Source organism: Pipra filicauda, unplaced genomic scaffold, assembly GCF_003945595.2.
Source record: "Pipra filicauda isolate LSUMZ 115617 unplaced genomic scaffold, ASM394559v2 scaffold357_size738173_pilon, whole genome shotgun sequence".
Lineage (NCBI taxonomy): Eukaryota > Metazoa > Chordata > Aves > Passeriformes > Pipridae > Pipra > Pipra filicauda.
Window position 1 is genome coordinate 558,335 of NW_024104484.1, and position 20,711 is coordinate 579,045.

The 20,711-nt window shown below is 46.9% G+C and overlaps 1 protein-coding gene across 1 annotated transcript in view; it reads left to right on the top strand.

The window, feature by feature from the left end:
* Positions 1-9,243, top strand: part of LOC120323852 — a 105,430-nt gene extending 96,187 nt beyond the window's left edge. The window contains exons 6-7 of the mRNA XM_039384475.1: positions 6,627-6,754; positions 8,759-9,243. Coding sequence (XP_039240409.1) covers positions 6,627-6,754; positions 8,759-9,006 — 376 coding nt within the window. The 3' untranslated portion in view covers positions 9,007-9,243. The remainder of the gene's footprint in view (positions 1-6,626; positions 6,755-8,758) is intronic.
* The last annotated feature ends 11,468 nt before the right edge of the window (positions 9,244-20,711 follow it).

Genomic DNA, 20,711 nt, shown 5'->3' on the forward strand with positions numbered 1-20,711 from the left:
ACCTCTGGCTGTAAGTGGAGACGAGGAAGCGTTTCCCGATCCCCCAGCCTGGAATGCTGCCGGGGTGTGTTTTTCTGGGTAGATGGTTTTGGCAGCGTTCAGATGACTGAAAACGGAGCCCTTACATTTCTGTGGCTGCAGTGTAGTCTTGGATATGCCGCCACATTCTTATTCTTAGCACTCTAAAAGCATTGAGAGACCACAGCCCAGATCGGGATTTCACCACACAGACACCTGAACTCGTTTAACCGCCCCTTTGTGTTGATTGAGGAGTGAGCCAAACTCACCAGGGTGTGAGGAGCTAAAATTTCACTCCCTGTCTTGTGTGGAGTTTTAGTTTAAATAGCTAAAGCAGATGAGTCATGGAAGAGCAGAATTACTGTCCTTGCACTGCAGAAGGATTAAGGAACCATCCGCAGCCCAGGAGGCAGCTGGTGGTGTGTCCAGGGGCAGGACCACACCTTCACCATGGGGACCTTGGTCTTTTGTAGCAGTTCTGCACTAAAAGCAGAACGAATGAAAAACCAAAGCCCCTTCAGAACTTTTCATAGGACACATGCAGAGGCTTCATATATTTAGGTATTAGAGTTTGGATGCTAAAAGCTTTGTGAGCTGTTTTTTAATAACTGCGAAAATAAACTTGGAAAATTGCGCAGGTGACTCCTGTCCTGTACAAACATTCGGGTATTCTGATTCCCAGAAGAATGCCTTAAAATGCACCTGTATGTTTGTTATGGATATAACAAAGTTACAGGATTTTCTGGTACTTGGAAGCTGTTTTAGGTGGTTGTGGGTTGCTGGGATATTTGGGGAGCAGGGGAGGGCAGAACTGGGTTCCGGCAGAAGCGCTGTGGGGGTGCAGGGCGGCACAGGAGTGTGGGGTCACGACCTCCTGTTTGGTGTGGTCCTGGCCTGACTGTGCTCTGCAGATGGGCACATCCATGGAATTGGAAACTTAAGAATGAGAACATGTTTATTCTGAATGTGCTGATACTCTGAGCAGAATCCACCTTCTCTCTGTCCAGTGCAAATCCACATGGACAATGTGGCCTCTCAGCCAACAACTGCAAGTGTGTTAGAGACCAGAAAGGTAGGAGAAGCAGATTTTAGATTAGTAACATGTGAAGGGAATGGCTTTAAACTGCAGGAGGGTAGATTTAGATTAGATATTGGGAAGGAATCCTTCCCTGGGAGGATGGTGTGAGGCCCTGGCACAGGTTGCCCAGAGAAGCTGTGGCTGCCCCATCCCTGGGAGTGTTCAAGGCCAGGTTGGACGGGGCTTGGAGCAACCTGGGATAGTGGAAGGTGTCCCTGCTCATGGCAGGGGATGGAATGAGATGACCTTTACGGTCCCTTCCAACCCAGACCATTCTGGGATTCTGTGTTATTCAGAGAAGCCAAAATGGCAAGAGAATCCTTGAAAAGTTTAAAGAAGAGGTACAGAATGAAACATGAGGCAGGTAAACACTGCTAGGCTTTATGGGGGAACTGATACAGCCCATTATGTAAGGAATAATTTGGGCTGTTGTTTTATAATTGTGGTTTTGATGTCCGTTCACGACGATGTTACTGTGAGAGCTGCAGAGGATTAGAAACCCTCCAATCAAACCACTCCTCTCTGGCTGCCTGACTTTGCCCGGTTTTATAAGGAGAAATAGTACTTTCTGTGGGATCAGCTGGTAGGACTGAAAAAAATGGGCATGCTCCTGAGATCAGAGTTTGGCAATCAGTTCTGAAAATTGTATTTTTAAATCCAGTGGAGTGTTGTCACGGTTCTAATACACTCGTTACTTAAGCTTTACCACCTGAAGGCTGAGCAAAAGAGCTGCTTAACACAGTCCTCTGAGTCTTCACACCTTTGATTTTACTCTAAAACGTTTCGATATTCCAACTAAAATATGGAGCATCACGTTTCTTGCTGTTATTACTCCTTTTAGGGGGGATAGGATTAAAAATCCTATTTTTGCATATGCAAAAATGATGAAATACAATGTAGGCAAATCCAGCCATTTAACAGTGTGTTGATAAAAGTTACTTTATCCTTTGGGCACAGAGGATTTGGTAATATCTGTACATTCAGATGCCGATAGGACTCATTTGGCTGCTTCTGTTGACTCACAAAACCAGGATGCCAGGAAGGGAATAACTGAGAGGGGGCAGTGAGGCTTCTGGTTTGTCTCTTCTCCAGGTATCAGTTTTAATTCCTTGTTTATATTTGGCACTATCAGCCTGGATTTCGTTTCCTTGCCTTAGCTGGCAGTTACCCCTTGTTCTTGAGCTTTTTGTCTGTAATTTGTTCCCACAAATGTACGGCGACGTTTAGTGTTTCAGCCTCCTCTGTGCACTGATGGCACATTGACTCTCACTGGTTCTGTGCTTGGGGGAGGGTGGTTTGGAACAGAAGGCATGGACATGTTCAGACTGGGACCTGTTCAGAGGTGCTGTGGGACACACCAGCTCTCCGAGAGCGCAAGCCGAGAAAGACACTGCATCTTCCTCCCGGTGCCCAGCCTGTCTCTACCACATGTTCATGTTTGCTCTGGGTCTCATTTCGAACCCCGCCCTGCTTTCAGAACTGCTCTCTGGTCCCTGAATGTTCAGGACCATATATATATCTGTGTGTGTGTGTGTGTGTGTATTTACACTCTTTCAGTGTGTGATGGCAGTTATATGTATTTCATCACATTTCCATCATTGATTCCTGCTGTCATCCCAGGTCTTCCCAGCAGCTGCCCACATTAACCTTTCAGAAGAATGGGTTGTCTCTGAACATGCAGGAAAACCGGTTGCCTTGGACAGCTCAAGAATTGCTGTGGCTCTCATGTGCTCTTAAGAATTCTCTCAAATCCCTCCAGTAGCTGATTCCATGGAATCCCTGACAATAAACCACCCACCCCCTTGGCTCAGCCCGGTCGGAAGCTACCCTTGGCTCGGCCAGTTGCCATGAATGGCTCAATCCTGTTCTGTATTTACCTTGAGGATGTTATTTATCATTGATCCCCATTCTCAGTGATGTCTTCCACGTGCACTCAGCCGCTTTTCTGCAGAAAATTAATAATACTTGAGTCCTAATTCTTGGGGGGCTCCCCTGGCAGCCGTGTGCTCTGCCCGTGCCCCTGGCCAGCACCAAACAGGCTCTCCAGCCCCTCAAGGATCAAGTTGAAAATGCCTGTCCATAAAAACTGGCTCAGAGATGGCAAAAGCATCTGAAAGAGTAGCTCAGCTCAGTTTCTGTAAAATCTGATCTCTCAGGGTCAAATGTACATGGTGGAGTTGATGTTCTGCCTCCTTGGCAGGAACCTGGCAGGAACCACTCTGGGGAATTCCTCCCGTTATCCTGGGAATGTTGAGGGAATCAACTGAGCGGGTGGAGCATGGGTGCTGGAGGAGGGGGAAGGGGAGTTGTGGGAGCAGGGATGGAGACAAACACCAGATTCTTCCTCCCACGTCCATCTTTGAGTTCTGCCTTTCACTACAGCTGCTGATGCCAAACAGCTCCGTATTTACGGAATGCGGAATCCCCCAATGATTCCGTGGGTTCTGACACCCTTCCCATGGCCCTGCTGGGGATGGACCCACGCTGCAGCGGGTGCCTTTGTGTTTCCATCTTGCAGTCCCTGTTATCCACCATGTTGGGATGTTTTCAGCTCTGCTCACATCTGATGTAAATGCAGAGCAGTGCTACTGGAAACGTTTGGGGCCGGGTTTGTCCCACAAGGCCTCGGCCTGACCTTCTCTGAGACGTTTCACATGTTTCCCATTTTCTGACCATTTGCCATGGAGGGAAAAAGGAAATTTTTTTATTTTTATGAACGAGATTTTATTCAAATAATAAATAGCAACCTATTAACCCAGCATGCTTTAATGCTCCGAATCTGAATCTAAAGACTAGAGAGAGCACAAACATACCATTAAAAAAGCGTGTGCGGCTCTTCCTCCTGCCCAGCCTCTCCCCCATCGCGCACGCAAGCTGTCTCTTTAATAATGCAAAGGAGCAGTAAATTTCAAGCTGAGGATGGGCAATAACAAGGAGAGTTATTTCCACAATGCCCCAGTGTCAGCCCCTGGCTTAGGCGCACACCTTATTAGTTCTAACAGGCTGGTTAGCATCGGGTCACCTCTGCGGCTCCGCTCCCCGCAGGGTCACCCGGCTCCAGGCGGCATTTGGGGAGGGGGAAGGGAGCCGAGATTTAGAGATTCTCTTCTCACCCGGCATTTTTAGCACTGGTTATTTTTATTTACACAAACCCCTCCTCGCCTTTTACGCTTTGCCTTTCTCTTGCCCCCTCTCCCACCCAAGACCTGTGTAAATCCTGGTGCTGGGCAGACCCCTCCCCACTGAGCGCAGATAAAGGGACATCTCAGAATGGGGTGTTCCTCTGCTTCTCTTCAGAAGGGAAATAATTCAAATTAATCAGCCTGGGTGTGTGTATGGACAAATAACAACATCCATAAGCCATTGTTGATGAAAGCAAGACCAAGGTGGTTGCACTCTCAATTAAACATGATGGTAATGTGCCCAAAATGAACACGTGTGTTTCTGTATGTGAGGGGGCGATGCTAAACCCCTCCCTCACCTTTTAGGGGCCATAGGAATTGTCTGTAGGATGCTTTTTTAAAGCTAACCCAGAGATGTGTTAAAATGAATGTTCCTTTTATTCCTAACTGGAACGTAGGAGAAGCTGCCCATTATGGAAATGCACCCGCGGTTGTGGCCCTCTCCCAGCCCCCTCCCCCACCCGCCAGTTCCCATCCAAAAATGAATGCAAAGAAATACTATTAGGCTGTCTGGTTATGTATTTTTTATGAGGCCATACAAGACACTGCCTGACCTCGTCCAGCTCGTGTTATAACCACATTGAAGATGCTTTTCATTTGGGTTCTGCTTTTCAGCCTGGGTGACCTCTATTAAATAAAAAAAAAAAGAAAAAAATGGCCTAATATGTGACCCCTGGGACGAGTCGCTTCAAGGATTACATTTAATTCATATGATAATATTGAAATATAATGTTTCTGTGTCTAATGTTTTGGATGTTTTTCTTTCTTCTTTATTTCAGGGACCCTTTGAGTCTTGTCAAAGCTTTTTTTTCTTTTTTTTTTTTTTAGGGAGGGGAGGACAAATAACTTATTCTTGGGGGACAGATTCTTAAAAATCACATTTTGTCCCTAGGAAAGCCAGCATGAACACAGCAGCCTGCTCTCCCCCTTGCTTTGAAGGAGAAGAGGAGAAACAAAGGCAGGGAAATTATTTTTTATAAGAAAGCTTGTCTGGCTCGTCAAAATCCAGCCCCACGCTTTGTTTTGGCGTTTGCTTACCCAATTGATAAGGAGTGACCTGCTTTCCTGGACGGGGGGGCTCAGGCAGACCCCCCTCTACCTCCTTCCTTGCCTCCAGCTCCCATTGTCTGCCTTGGCCCCGCCGCTCCCTCGCTCCCCACGCACACGGAGGGACCGCCCGGACCCACCGCTCGGCTCCCCGTGATGGAGCATCCCAGCATTTCTGAGAGACAACACATATTTCAGGGCTTTATAACTTCTCCATAAAAGTGTATTCCGGGATGAAACACGACTCGCGACGGTTCAGCTTAGGAGCAAATTTGCTTTTGCCAATTGCAAAAATAAATTTGACCCTTCCTAAATATTCCGCGTGCGAAAAACATTTAATAAAGTACATTTTGTCCCCCGGTCCTCGTGCTAAAATCACATTGCGAGGTGTATGGGGGAATTCAACCATCAGTCAGCAGTCGGAGCCGAGACCTTGCACTGGGAAGCAACGAAGCCCTTAATCATTCCCAGTAATGACATGTTTGGAAAAAAGTGCCACATGTGTGCACCATGTATTTTCAGCAAACATCTAATGCGAGGGTGTGAAGCAGTGGCTGCGGTGCAGGGTGTGCTTGTGCAAGGGCTTCCCTCCTCCTCCTCCTCCTTCTCCTCCTCAGAGCAGGCTGCTCCAGCCTGGCTGTGCTGCCCCACTCACAAAAGCCGTGTCCTTGGAACAATAGGCCTGTGCTCCTGGAGCCCTGTCCCGGCACACTGCAGTGCCGTTTCCGTGACGTTGGCAAGGGGATACACAACCCTGTTTATTTATTTTTTTTCCTTTTTCCCCACTGTGACTGGAGCTGTGAAATAGTAACGTTAATTTGTGCAAAAAATACCCCTCGAATACCACTCGTGTTGCAATGAACTAGTCCAGGTCGGTGCCGTGTGGTTATGGCTGACCCTTGGTCCCCGGTGTCGCGGCGCTCTCGGCGCGCCCCATAAAACCTCGTGCTGCTGGGCTGGGGACACTGGGGGCAGGTGAGGGCTGAGCACTGGGGACACTCGGAGCAGGTGAGGGCTCAGAACTCCCAGCCCCATTGCGTTTATTCGTGTCACAGGCTGAACCTCGACAGTTTTTGGCAAAAACCTAATTAGCGCCAGGTCCGGCGCCCGCCTTATGTGTATGTGTGCACGACGTTTTGTGTAGGATATTAAAAAAATATCCAGGCTTTGGGTTGCCTTTTGTAAGGCATGGAGCTGTGACCCTCCCTCCGCTGCTCCCTCCCCCCGGAGCCCCAGACTTCGCCGTGCCCTGGCTGCGAGCTTACATGGAGTTGTCTTTTTTATTTTTTTTATAAACCCAGTCACAACACGGGAAGAGGAGGAGGAGGAGGAGGAAGAGAGAGAAAGACAGAACTAAAAACCCTTGAAGGATGGCTCTCCAAAATTCCTGGCGGAACCACGGGGAATCCCTGGGAGCGCGGGAGCAGAGGTAAGGCAGCCTGCGCCCACCCTCCTCCCGGCCCCCCGCGCCCTCGCTTTTGGGTGGGAGCGCGGCTGTGGGGAGCGGGAGGGAAGGTGAGCTGGGTGGTGGGAGGTGGGTGGTGGGTGGGTGGAGGAGACACCTTCGCCTCGCGCTGCTTAAGTGGGCGCGGCGCTGATGTGAATATGCAAATGGGCGGCCGGGCGCGTCACACGTGCGGCTGCTCCCCCTCCCCTCCCTCCCCTCCTCACTTCCTCCCTCCCCACGCGGGGCTCGGGGGAGCGCAGGGGGACGTGGGGACATGGGGGGCACAGACCCCGTCCCGTCTGTCCTGTCCTGCCCGTCCCGTCACACAGTGGGAACGGCAGAGGTGCGAGGCCGGTATCGGAGCGGGGTGGACACGGACACTCAGGGAATGGACCGACGGGGGTGGCTGGTGCTCCCCGTACTGCTGATTGATGTCGGGGCCAACAGGACCCCGCTTTCTGGCGATGATGGTGATGGTGATTGCGATGATTACTCTCATCATTAGCGGGAGTTTGAATTTTGCAATGGTCAGGGCTGGGCAGGGGTGTGACCCCTGTGCCCGGGAACTTAAGGAAAGAAAAGACAGGATTTGGAAAATGATTAATTTATGCACTAGAGGGGTCAAGTTACAAAGGTTTCCACACGGCCCCGTTTTTATTGCAAGTACACGCCGAGATCGGCAAAAAGATGGGAAAGGCGTTTTTGTTATTAAAGGAAAATCCTTTATTGGAGGGATGGTTTAGAAATTTACAGTCAATGGAATTTAATTTTATCCTTTGCCTTTTGCTTTATCCACATTTTAATAAAAGAACCACGAAGAATAAGAGTGGCCGGGTGATTGCTGAACAAAGCAGATCTCGGGTGTGAATAGGATTTAAAACCGGTGCCTGCGCTCCCCGCGCCTCGCGGGGCCACGGCAGCACCCCCGGCTGTGCAGCAGGGCTGGGGACGCTGCCCGTGACATGGCACACATGGTAATGCAAGGTCAAGATTTCATATTTAGTAGGACAAACTTAGTAGTACGTTTTTCTTCCCCTCCGTTTGCCTGCCTGGTGATTTGCGTACACCTGATCAAGTCTTAGGTTTATACTTGGTTATTCCAGGGAGAGAGAGCGATTTCCAGGGGAGTGGAGCACTGCTGGGGATGTCTGCCAGCACCCCGAGGTGGGAATGACCACATGTGGGTCTGCACAACATCACTGGCTTTAATTCACTGGGAAAAAAAATAAATGCAAAGCAAGTCCATTAGTTTTTCTTAGGTATTACCAGGGACTTTAAAAGGATTTACTAATAGGATAACTGTATTCACTAGATTGATAAATAAATAGAAAATCCCTAATTCTCGTGAGGGGTGGGGCTGGAGGAAGCAGATGAAAGTGACTCGTGGGTGAGTGAATCAAACCCCCACACTGGAATTGCCTGATTGATCCTACTGTGGTGCACTCAGAGGCAGAGGCGGGAACAGGTGAGACCCCGGTTACAGCAGGATAAACCACCCGCCCGTGTGCCCTGCTCTGCCAAACTGTGCCCGGTGTCCCACCTCCCCGTGGCTGTGCCACCCAATGCCACGCTGGCCTTCAGCTCTCAGACAGCCCAGCTTGGCAGTGTTGGGTTTTCTCCCATTATCCAGTGGGCCGGTCCCGGGTGCCCGTGTGTGTCTGGCTGCACACTGGGGGCACCCAGCACTACTACCTCGTGCCAGGGCCCCGCTCCCAGGGGAGTGTGGCTGTGAGGGGCAGCCCGGGAGCCCTCAGCACAGGCCCAGGCGGGGCTGTCTGGGGCGTTGGTGCCCCGGCCCTGCACACCTGTCCCCGTGTGCACACACGGCCTCCCGCCTGCTCCGCCGTGCCAATAAAGAAGAAAGGCAGGGATGAGGATTGTTGCTATTGATCTGCCCAAGGGGATCATTAGGCATCAGTATCAATCTACAAATCAGTGGGCCTGTGTTACTTGCTTGGGCAGTCATTGCCAATTTGTTCCTATTAGATGGCCGAGCCCGGAGGTGTTTGATGAGCAGATTGGGTCTTTATCTCGGCGCTGGAGAGCAGCGGGTGTGGGAGACGCCAGAGCTTTGCAGGATTTCTGCTGTTTGTTTGTTTTCTTCTGCTGAAATCCGTCTGCCTTTTCAGTGCTCTGTACAGAATTTTGTAGGGGCTGAATGCGTTTCTGCTTTATGGATGGTTTTTCATATCATCAGATTAAACGTATTGAAAGTTAAGGAGAAACTATTTTAAAATAATCCCCTCTCTTTTATTCAGTCTGTTTACCAGCAGCACTCCCTATAAAATACATATTCATGCCAGATTCTTTTGTTATCCTTTCCAGGTCAGACCCAACATTAGGAACGCAAACAATTTTGCTTTTGCTATCCCAGTGCCCGTTCCTCAGGATTTATTGAGATGCTCTTAGTGAAGTGATTGTTCTCACAATAGTTTCCTCTGCAATTTAATTAATTAAGCCAAAAAATTAAAGCTTGCAGATAATATTTTATTTGAAAGTGTTTTTACGTTTATGTTGTGGAACAGCAGCCCCGGGGGTCAGCAGCCCCTTGGACCCAGCCCTGCTCTGTCTTTCAGAGCTGCCTCCCTCATCTGCATATTTGCAAATAAGAAAAATGTTTAATACTATGCAAAATGAACAACAAATCTAGACCGTAACAGGAGAATGGAAATTAATGGCAAAAAAAAGGATCAAACCAGTTCACACGAATGCTCTGATCCGACATCAATGCCGTGTTATTTAATGCAAACCTCGATTCCGGCTGTTCCATCTCACTCCTGACACGAACATCGCGCAGTTTAAACATCTGTCCAGCCGTTAAAGACCCTATTGATGCTGCGTTATTGGATTTCTAATTTCCAGGTTTTGTCAGGGGGTTTAACAGACTATATGAGTGTTTATAATTTCTAATGAGTTTAATCTCTAATTTGCTTCTATTACCTGGGACTGTCAAATCCCTTTCCCAGCACTTGCTCTGTAAAATTTCAAAATACAGAAATGCAGGTTTCTAAAGAACCCAAAATATTTGTCATATCTTTTATATACAAATATGTGTGCAGTAAACAGAACTATACATTCTTATTCTCTTTGAAGATCAAGCCTGATTTTAATCCTGCCTATCTGCTGCAATCACAATATATTACCTAAACCCAAGTTTCTTTGAGGACTTTTTGGATAGATGTCATTATTTCAATGGAGATAAAATAGGGTGTGTTTTAGGATACTGCATTATTGCTGCCTGATTAGTATTTGATCAAATCCTATCTGTTTTTTTGTCCCTGAGACAATCCAGCTCCTCCACATCCGGAGGCGAATTCGCCTCATTCTGTCTGACAAGTGTTTTGTTGGGGAGCAGCGGCTCAGATCCGTGTAAACACGCGGCCGGGGCGGGGAGCGCCGACTTTTAATTTATCATAAACTCCATAGAACTCATTAGCTTTCATCTTTACATCGCACGGGGAGAAATGAGTGCGGAGCGCACTTGGGGAGCCTTTTTTTCCGTGGAGTTTGCTGTACAAATATTTATGGACCTTTCCCTTTGTAGTAGAGATTCCAGTGGCAACAGCTATCACACGATGAACAGCAGCCTGCGACTCAGGGAAGAGGTTGCCAAAAGCTGTTGTTTATTTAGCCGCCTGGCATTTTGTCTTGAAATTTATTTTGCTACTATTTGTTAAAATACGCTGCTCTCCTGGGAGGAGAAATCGGGATTTTTTGCCTACACTCCAGAAAAAAAAAAAAAAAAAAAAAAGGGAAAAAAGCCTCCCAGAAAATGAAATCTAAGTGTGTTTGTTTGTATGAACATAACTTTATAATCAGCATATTCTGAGGATTTTCAGAGCAGCAGGCTGCTCGCTGTCCATTCACAAAACACACATATGGAGATTTTATGGTGGGTTTTGTTTTAAAGATAATGATTTGTCTCCGTGTTGCAGTTGTTTATGTTTCTGTCTATATCTCTTTCCTCTCCCCTGTTTTATTTAGTAAGGTTTCAGCTGTGAAATTTCTCCATGAAACAATTGATACATTCTCCGCACGCTGCGGCGAGGGGAAAAAAGCCCCTTAGATTAATGGTCAGTGTCTCATCCACACAAATTTGTGTTACGATACTACCGAGAAGCTGCGAATTACTGACAAGATCTAGAATAATTCCTAATGCTGTCGAAGGCTTCATTTTCTCCTCCGCATGATGGATGAGGCATAAGAAGTGCTTTCTGAGATCGTTAATGTGCATCATTCTGTTAAGTGTTATTAAAGTCCGTCTGTCTTCGGCAGCAGAAACAATGGCTTAGCCCTTATTTTGCCTCTCTCTTTGCTAAACTCCAACTGGCTTTTACTAATGTGGCCTATTTTGGGGCTCTTTTCATGGCTGGTTTGTACCACGGCGTTCGGTGGGTTTCGGGTTGTGTTTTCCCTTTGAGTTAAATTTTGGCTTGTGGCATGGGGAAGGCACAGCTCATTCCCAGTGATTCCATCTGTAATCTGTAGATAATATTCAAGCTATGGAGGATCTGTCCCAAAGCTTCTGTTTAAGCTTGGAAAATAGGATTGAACTTTCCCTTGGAAGGCTGCTCCTGAGGAAAGGAGCCGGCGTGTCCGTACAGCCCTGCCCGCTACAAGTGACTGCTCCTCCGGGCTGGGAAACAACCTCGGGAGCGTGTGCCGCTCATTTCCCCTGTATTAATTGTCTAAAAATCTGGGAATTGCTGTCCGAGAACAGAGTGAGTGAGTCTCTTGATGGGAGGGAAGTTGGCACAGGGCGCCCCAAACTCGTCCTACTGGGGCAGAAATCGCTGCCTGTCCCTGTCCCGTGGGCATCGATCGCCCCGTTCCCCGAGGGGGAGGAGGCCGGGCCCGCTTGCACATGGATTGTATTAAATCAAAAGTACTTTTAACCAAACAGAAGAATTCACTTTAAAGGTTTTTAACCTTTCTTAAGAGCCAATTTTTCCTTAAGCTCTGTGATAATAAAATACAATATAATTTATAGAGCGCTCTCCGCGGGTATGCATTCCTCCTCTCTGCTTTTTTTTTTTTTGTACAGTCAGATAAAACATCCAACAACTGGGATGATAATCAAGAAAAAACAAAAAGCAACTGATCATAAAGCATTTAGAAATGTAACATTCTTTTTACAAGGGATTCAGACATCCTTGGGAAGCCTCACTTCTATACTTTTAATAGAATTAGAGAAGTGTGATGCACAGCTGGTAAAAGCTCAGTCATCCACAGCACAGCGAGTTTTTGAGTATTTAATTTTATATTTGAATAATTCTCCAGATCAGGCTATAATCATGGATGTCATATAAAAAGATTTTTTTCATAAATTACATTATTTCACAGATGTGCAAATACTTCTGTGAAAAAAATTACATTGATCAGTTTTTAATACCCCCCTGTCTCACCCTTCAGTCAAAAGAAAAAATAGCTTTTTTCCCATCTTTGTCTTCAGAAAGGTGCTAGATCGTAAACATCTGAAGGAAATGAAAGGGGGTTGGCCAGTCCACCCCAAATTCTTTCCAGATTTTCATTCCTTTCACCAGCAGCCTTATGTTCTTGGAGGAGAGGGAGGAACAGCAGAAGAAAGAGAGAAAAGATGTCTCTGTTTCTTATTAAAATTTAAAGTGCAAAGCAGGGCTGTATTCTGCTAATTTTCAATGTGCTAATTGGGAAGGGCTTAGGAGGCGAGGGGACACGGGGACATGGGGGACAGACCCCACCTGTGACATGTCCCTGGCACAGGAGAGGGCAGGCACTGGGCACAGCAAGAGGGCTTTTACTCACTGGACTTGTAATCCGAAATTAGAACATTGTGTTTATTTTTCTAATTAAACAGTGACTCATTTACCAAGAATAAACTTCCCGACAGGGTCTGTGCTCTGCCCGGCCGGGCTCAGACCGTCCCTTATTGTCCCAGTATCCTCTGGGGTGGGAGAGGGAGGTCCCTGGGGCTGCCTGGGCACAGATGCCAGGCACCAGAACCACCGGGTCCTTCCAGCTCCCGGGGATTTTGCTTTTTATCTGCTCAAAACATATAAAACACTTCATCGAGGCACAGGGAATTATGCAGCACGTTGTCACATGCAGAGTACCTGGTTATCTTGGATATTGTTGTGAGTGAAAAAGTTTGCCCTAATGTTAGATTCAGGGATGGCAGTTAAGATAAATGCCAATTTCCCAACTCTCTCATCCCATCTTCTATAAAGTTACACTTTTAGGGGAAAGAAAGGCCAAAAAATAAGTTTATAAAAGTAAACTGAGGTGTCCCACCCTGCCTGCTTGGGCTTCAATTGGAGTTGCCAGCTTGTTTTTCAGGAAATTTAAGTACCAGATGCACTTGGAGAAAGCAAGCTAAACATCAGAGTTTATTTTCAATATGCAAGTGGTATAAAAATATGCAAACCCTGATGGCAGTGCTATGGAAACTGCTCCACAAAAATGTGGAACGAAAGCTGTTACTGTAAGCGTGGTTCATGTCCTGTAACAGCTGTGACAGCCCGGTGCAGCTCAGCACTTGTCCAATTAGACCAAAATATTCGAAGGGAAACTCAATTTAAATAAGCTTTGTAATAATCTTTCACATTTCCAAAGTAACCCAGGGACAAACCCTGTCCCTCCCGCCTGGGTCACCCGGACCCGCCGTTGGCCTGGGCTCAGTGGACACGTCTCTCCCCCCTCACACCGTCTCCAAAAGCATTTCTCAGGGCTTATGTTACAGTTATTTGCAGATTATTTTAGGTCTGTGTTCTTTTATATCCACTTAGCAACTTGCAGGGAATATTTCAGGAGCAGCCCATGCTTGATGTGCCCCTTTTTGGGGAGCAGGAGGACTGGGTGGGGTGGATTTAAAAGCCATTATGTATTTATGACAGATGGTTTTCAGTTTAGGCAAGAAAACCCAGATAGACAGTAGCACAGAGACAGGAATGTGGACACGTATCATTAGGCTCTTTCTGTTAATCAAATGCAAGAAATACAGTAAATTTATTTTTATACATGACCTGTACAACAAATACAGCCAATAGATATTAAATACAATAGATCTTAAAAAGAACAATTATATTTTCCCTTTAACTTTTCTGATTTGTTACAAGTTGTATCTATTTCCAAGGGTTTAAGGATACCAGCGATTAAAATCATCCTACTGCATAAATTTTAGTTATTTACCATACTTTGTAAGTATCGTGCAATGACCTTTTTCTGGCTTCATAAAATCAGTGACTTAATATAATTTAGCATCTGAGAGTGCGAGTTCCTCGATTCATTTATCATTTGATGCTGAAATTTGTTTAGTCTGGATCGAAGGCCTACTCAGCTTTTCCTACTGGCCATAGATGCTTTTTACATTGGAAACAGGGAGACCTTCGTGTCTTGTCTTTTTCTTTCAAGCTTGACCAAAAATAGTCATTAGAGACTTCATAAGTCCCCAGACTTTATAAATAAAGACTCTGGACTGACTCTGATGGGAGTTCCATGCACAGAACGGCCCCTATCACTAATTTTTCAGAATGGCAAAAAGTGTTAATATAGAATACACCTTGAATTAGTGGTCGGTTTTGACTGTATCCCAGGCAACTTTTTATGAATGTAATTAAATATAGAGTTTTAATAGCTTCAGGGGGAATTAAGTTTGGAATAGTTTTATAAAGAATTTTTATAAATATATATAGACAGATTATAGATATAACTGAACAGCAGAAGGCAATACAGTAATTTATTTTAAAAATTCTTCTGTAGTCAGTGTGAGTGATTTCAAATGGGATCCCAGAATCTCCAAGCCAAAGCTCTCATCTTCTAAGGAATTTCAGTTACCTGGAATAAAATGTTGCCTTAGAAATTATTGACGTAATAGTCCCCTTGGGAACCCCAGAGCAGTCAAAGCGAAATCCAACAATAAATCCAGGGGCCACCTGGATAACTCCCATTAAAGGCTTTTTTTTCAGTGGAAAAAATTCTTTAAAAGCTTAATTCTCTCTAAATGTAAAGTTCAGCGATCGTGTTTCTGTAGAACTTTTGTTGTTGTACATTTTACTTTATTTTGTTTAAACAACTTTTCCAAGAGAAAGATGTGACAGTGACACCAGCACCGTCTTTTCCCCAGGGCTGTCCCTGCCTTCCCTCATGTCACGGCCCTGTTTGCAGTGACTGTGGACCCAAACAGCTGCAGAACAGACAGAGAGCTGTGCCTTGATTTCTGATATTGGTATCAATCAAACCTGCCCATGTGCCCCTGGCACGGGACCCCTCCTGCTGACGACTGCAGCAGGTCGGTGGCTGCCACCACAGCCGACCTCGCTCCTCACGCAGGAGTCCTGCTGAGTGGAATTTTGAGCAGAAATGGGAAGTAGAATGTGCCTGAAAGAAATGCAAAGAGCCAGTGTGACAGTGTGACCGGCTGGGGACTCGCCTGGCACCGGGGGCTGGTGGAAGGGCTGAACACTTGGAACCGTTCCTTGGCTTGCTTAAGTCAGGGTTAATGTCACTGAACTCACCTGTTTGAAACAGGGTAAAGACAGGAGCTGGACCCCAAAGTGGGGCATTTCTGGGGAGGTGTTTGACCACACCTGTGGATAAAGAGAAGGAACCAGAGAGATCCTGAGCCGAGGTCCTCTCCGACTGGGTGCCAAGGGCCACCGGGCTCCTGCGAGCGCCGGGTTTGTGTGTTGGAAATGTTGCTGCAGAACTGCCGAGTTCTGAAAAAGCAACGGGCAGCTCGACGGGCCGGAGTTAGGGATTATTTACAGCTGCTTTTCTCCATTAAAAAGAAAAAAAGCCCTTCTGTGCCCACCGCAGTTCCTGATGTGCACAAGTAGCCCGGCAAAGCAGCTCAGCCTTGAAAGGCTGGTGTGGAAGTACCGGGAATTTCCCTGTCTGTGTGACAGACTGAACAGTTCCCAGAGCATTCCCTGCTCCGCAGCTCGTCCGTTGTGGGAGTGAGATGTGAAAGAGTTTCTTGTTTCTTTGGGGGACCCGCAGATCCCCCAGGCAGTGTTGCTGAAAATTGCCGGGGCTGGTTTGTGCAGATTTATTCTGAATGAGGGAATAAGTGTGACTCGATTGAAAAACAAACCTGTATTTGAAGGGGGGAGTGAGGTGAAATAAAGGTACCTGCAGGACATCCCGGGGCTGTGCACACGGGCACACAAAATAACAGATTGCGGCTGCTTCGCGTTCTCCAGAATTCCGAGTCCTGGTTTGTGCTATTCCAAAAAGGCACCGTTTGGCTTTCAAATGAAAATATTCAGGGAGAAACAATAATCCCGTAAACCACTGGAAATTTTATCAGAATTTAATTCATTATCAACATTTTTAAAGTGAAAAAGAGGACAAGAATGAAGTGTGTTATTCTTAATTGTCTTTATTATTAGTTAACATCAGCTGTCTGCTGATCCCCACTCCCGTGCCCAGTGCAAAGGACACTATAAACCACATTAAAAAAGAAGGCACTTTTGATTTTTATTGAAATATATATAAAATCTATTCAATATCTGTGTGTATTTACAAATGGGCATTTTACAGATTTCCTGGTGTGGTGGCTGGAAGACAAACCTTTTCAACCTTTTGAAATTTAGCATTTCACTGAGTTTAACATATTCTAAGTTATACATAATGTAGCTTTTGAAGTAATTTTACATTTTTTCTATAGGCTTCAATTTTAAACATTCTCTACTTTTCATGTATAATGAACGTATGATTTATAATAATATTTCAAATAGTCTAAACCAGTTATTTATACTGGTTTTTACCTTGAAATGAGGGTTGTTCTGTCTTTTTGTTTTGGTTTATTTACCTCATCATTCCCTTATCACCCAGAGCCTTTTTTGCATTTGTTTAAAATGGCATTTTTTACTTTTACTATAATTATGCTGTTTAGACAAGAGGGGTTTTTTTTTGTATTAACGAACTTGTTTTGCTGCTCTCCCTGGAGCAGTTCAGTGCAGGAATATGTGCAGTCAAACAGGGAAGATTCCCAAGTTGTTCCCATGCTCAGGATGGGAGCAAGCCAGCATTGTCTGCATTCCTATAAGGAGCAGTGAAGTTTGGTGTCGTGGATCTGGGTTGAAACTGTTCCAGAAGCAATTTCTGTTTACAGGCCAGCACTTTTCTGGACATTTCCCTATGTTTTTGAGGGGAAAGCAGGTTTGCTGTACTAGAGACGTAATCACAGAGTATGGGCTGTGCTGGGTAGGACAGGGCCACATTCCCACCCTGGGATAACGCACAGAATGCTGGGTGGGGTAATGGCAGCACAGCCAGTTTCTGTTCACCTTGCCACTGTCACCTGCCCTGCCCATGGAGGCTCTCCCAGCTGCCTGACCTGCCTTCACCTACCGGGCCAGGAACAAGGGACCTTCAGTGCTGCTGGCACAGATGGAGCGGCCAGGGAACCCACCTGCATCCCACCTGCATCCCAGGAAACCCACCTGCATCCCAGAGTGAACACCTCCATCCCATCCCACCCCATCCCATCCCACCTCCAGCCCCATGAGCCCACTTGGAGCTCCTCACGTGTCCTTTCCCCCCGCCCCCTCTCCTGCTCTCCTGCCCTGGCCTCGGGAAGGACCAGCCGGAGCAGGTGGGGAAGAAGCTGAGCACGGTGGCCGCGCTGTCCCTGGTCCCAAGGCTCGGAGCAGGGCTGGCGCTCCGTTCTGGTGACTCTCGGCTCCTCGTCCCCGTCCTTGCAGCCCCCCGGCCGGGCAGAACAGGGACAGGCACTGCCCGGGAGCTGGGAGAAGCCGAGACCCCAAAGGTGAAATAATGATAGGTGGCTTTCCCGCGATGTTACCAGAATCAGGATCATTTCGGTTGGAAAAGCCCTCCGAGGTCGCGGAGCCCAGTGCCCTGCCCTGTGCTCGGGGGTGACTCGGGGCGGCGCGGCCGAGGGGAGCCCCGGGCCGAGGCGATTCCCGGTGCCGGGAATGCGCGGCCCGCGCTCCCCGCCGTGCCCGGCAGGGGGCGGTGCCGCCCGCGCAGCCGCCGCCGCCTCGTCCCCCCCCCGGCCGCTCCCGCGGGGCCCGCGCGGGGCGGGAGGAGCCGCGACCCGGGACGGGCCCCTCGTGTCCCGGCACGGGACACACGGCACTGACACCGCGGGGACCCCCCGGGGCTTCACGTCCCGCCCCACCGTCCCCCATCCCACCCCACCCCACCTCTCCCATCCCCACCCAGGGAGCACAGGCAAAACTCAAATCATTTGGAGATTTTTGCATTCAAATGTTGTTTTCCACAACGATATCCCTAAACCCCACCTGCATTTACATGGAGATCATCCTCCTCAGGGCTGTCGGGGAACAAACTCAATTCCTACTGCAAAGACAGATGTGGTGGTCAAATAATTTCCATATATTATTAATTTTAGATGTGTACAGTTATACAATTTTGCTCCTCAAGACGTGAGATCACAAAGCCGAGGCGGTTAGTGTGCACTGGGTTGTTGAGGGGGCGGTGGATGTTCCAGCACTTCTATTTCTGCCTCAAATATTTGTGTTTGTTTTTCAGGGGCTTTGTTAATACCTGAGGGAACCATTAATGCAGCCGAAATAACAGGAGATCTGATGTTCTCATGGTATTTTAGTATTTCAATTCCTCGATGGAAATGCCAGGAGAACACCAGATCTCGCGGTATTTGGGCCCCAGAAATAGCTCCCTTGGGAATTTTTAAAAAGCCCATAAAATACATAAACACAAATATGGAGATATCCAGGTTCCTGGCGAAGTTGCCTGCGCAGCCTTCCCTCGATTGAAGCCATCAGTCAGCAGCTTTCCCTCCCTTCCAGCTGATTTGTCTTTGTCACTGAGCGAAACTACTCTTTCTGCCTCAAACCGATGGCAGAGAACCAGACCCATGTTGGTAATTGTGATTATGGAGAGGACAATTCTGGATTGCTCACACAGACAGAAGATTTTTACTAACACGCTTTTTTTTCCCCCCCTAATATGGCAGTTTCTTTTTTTAAAAGCAGTTATTATTTTTTATTATTATTTTTGGTTTCACTATAATTTTCATTGTATATTTGGCTATATCTAGTTAATTTTTTAATCAAGCAAATGGTTTCTTTGGCTCTTAGCAAAAACAGGAAAACACCCCAGTATAAGGATTAAGTTTTCATCTCTATCAACTGGCTTAAAAATACTGAACTTGATTCCTTTTGAATTAACTGAGTCTTATTTTATTTTTTTTTTCAATATCACCTATCACCATAGTAACCACTAGCTGTCAGTTCAGTTTCTGACATTTTTCTCATTTGGTAAGATTTCAGAATTGCCATCCTCCCTGCCAACATGTCATGAACAAGAAAAAAAAAAATTGCATGAAAAATCTAATGGGTGTCTGGTCTGATTGTCCTCACTCGTGGCAGGGAAGACAAAAACTGATGAATTGTGAAATGTATTCAGAGGGATTCAAGAAAAGCAAGTGTCTCGGACCCCCTCCTCACCCACACCTCCTCGTTTTCATCTTGTTATGCTTGATGCACCAGACATGCTTGCCCTGACACTCGGGTTTGTAGAAATTTAAGATTAACAGTTTTTACATTCACCTCGCTGATCCCCGGGTTTTAAAGTCATCATTAAAAATAAAGTTCGCAGAGCTCGTATTTAGCACCATTTCCCACTCATTGATGAGGTTTTAGCACCTGCTGTATTCGCAACAAAACACTTCCCGTGCCTCAAGTCAACAGCCAGTTCGGAGCATTCCCACGTTTCTGTCGCGATTTCTATATTTTGTGTGTGTTAGAAACCTTTGAGCAGGCCCAAAAAGAAAAGCATATTGTGGGTAACTCGCTGGACTGGGCTTTTGTTTGTGCTGGAAAAGAGCAGCAAACAGCAAAATTGTGCCTTTTTATTTCTGTGATTGTTTTAGCTGAAATAATGTAAATTTAAGGAAAAATGGGCTCATGTTCAGTAAATGATGCTGCACCTCCCAGATGGCAAAATATCTCAAGAAACCTGTTTGCAAGTGCTGCAGAAGGGCTGGAGAAAGGAAAAGGGCTTGTTTACCTCTGGCAAAGCAAATAAAACTCCAGCAATGCCTTTATAACATGTATTTTTCAGGGATTTTCTAGACCAGACACACACACAGGGAACCGGCACGTCGTGTTTCCGTAGGTATAAAACAGATCCCCCTGGCTGCCTCTGCAGGGGCACAAAGAGCCACCCCCTGGACGTGCTTCCAGGGGGACTGGTTGGGGCTCTGTCCATCTCTTTTTTTCCCCGACTGTCTGTGAATTGAGGCTCAGCAGCAGGAACTCATTTCAGGCACATAACCCTGATTTGATGAGCAGCTGCAGCGCTCGGTCCCTTTGCTGCCGGGGACACCCCGGCGCTGCCCGGCTCACGTTTCACACTCGGGGCTCCGGCGCTTCAAACCCCGCAAACCCAAAGGGCAGTAATTGAAACAATCCCGGGACATTGTAGCCACTTGGGAACATTTGGGGGGATTTGTATTTGTGAGTATATTCGCTCAGTTCTGCTGCTTCCACAGGGAGCAGGGATGCGGCTCTTCCCAGGAAAAATACAGACTCATGTAGTGAAATGCGGGGCTGCGTATTTGTAAATGTTTTTCTCTCTGAAATTGTAGATTAGGCTTTTCTAACTCAGTGATTTGGGTTTTTAAGCTCTGGGTGAGAGGCAGCGGCACAGCAGCGTCCGGCGGGGGAGCAGCCGCGGCGGGAGCTCCGGAGGGAGCTTGTCCTCAGGAGCACACGGTGCTGCTCTGGGGGTGCAGGGGCCACCTAAACCAGGCACATCTCTGCATCTCAGTGTCTTTTTAAATGAGACATTTCAGGGATAGGTAATGCTTAATGTCTTCTTGATTTCAGAATGAAGAAAATATCATCTTTAGAAAAAACTTGGAAATAATCCCATTTTCGTGCCGGTTTCAGCCATGCATTTTGCCAGCTGTATTTTTTAAATAGTTCTATAAATGTATCTCGTGAAA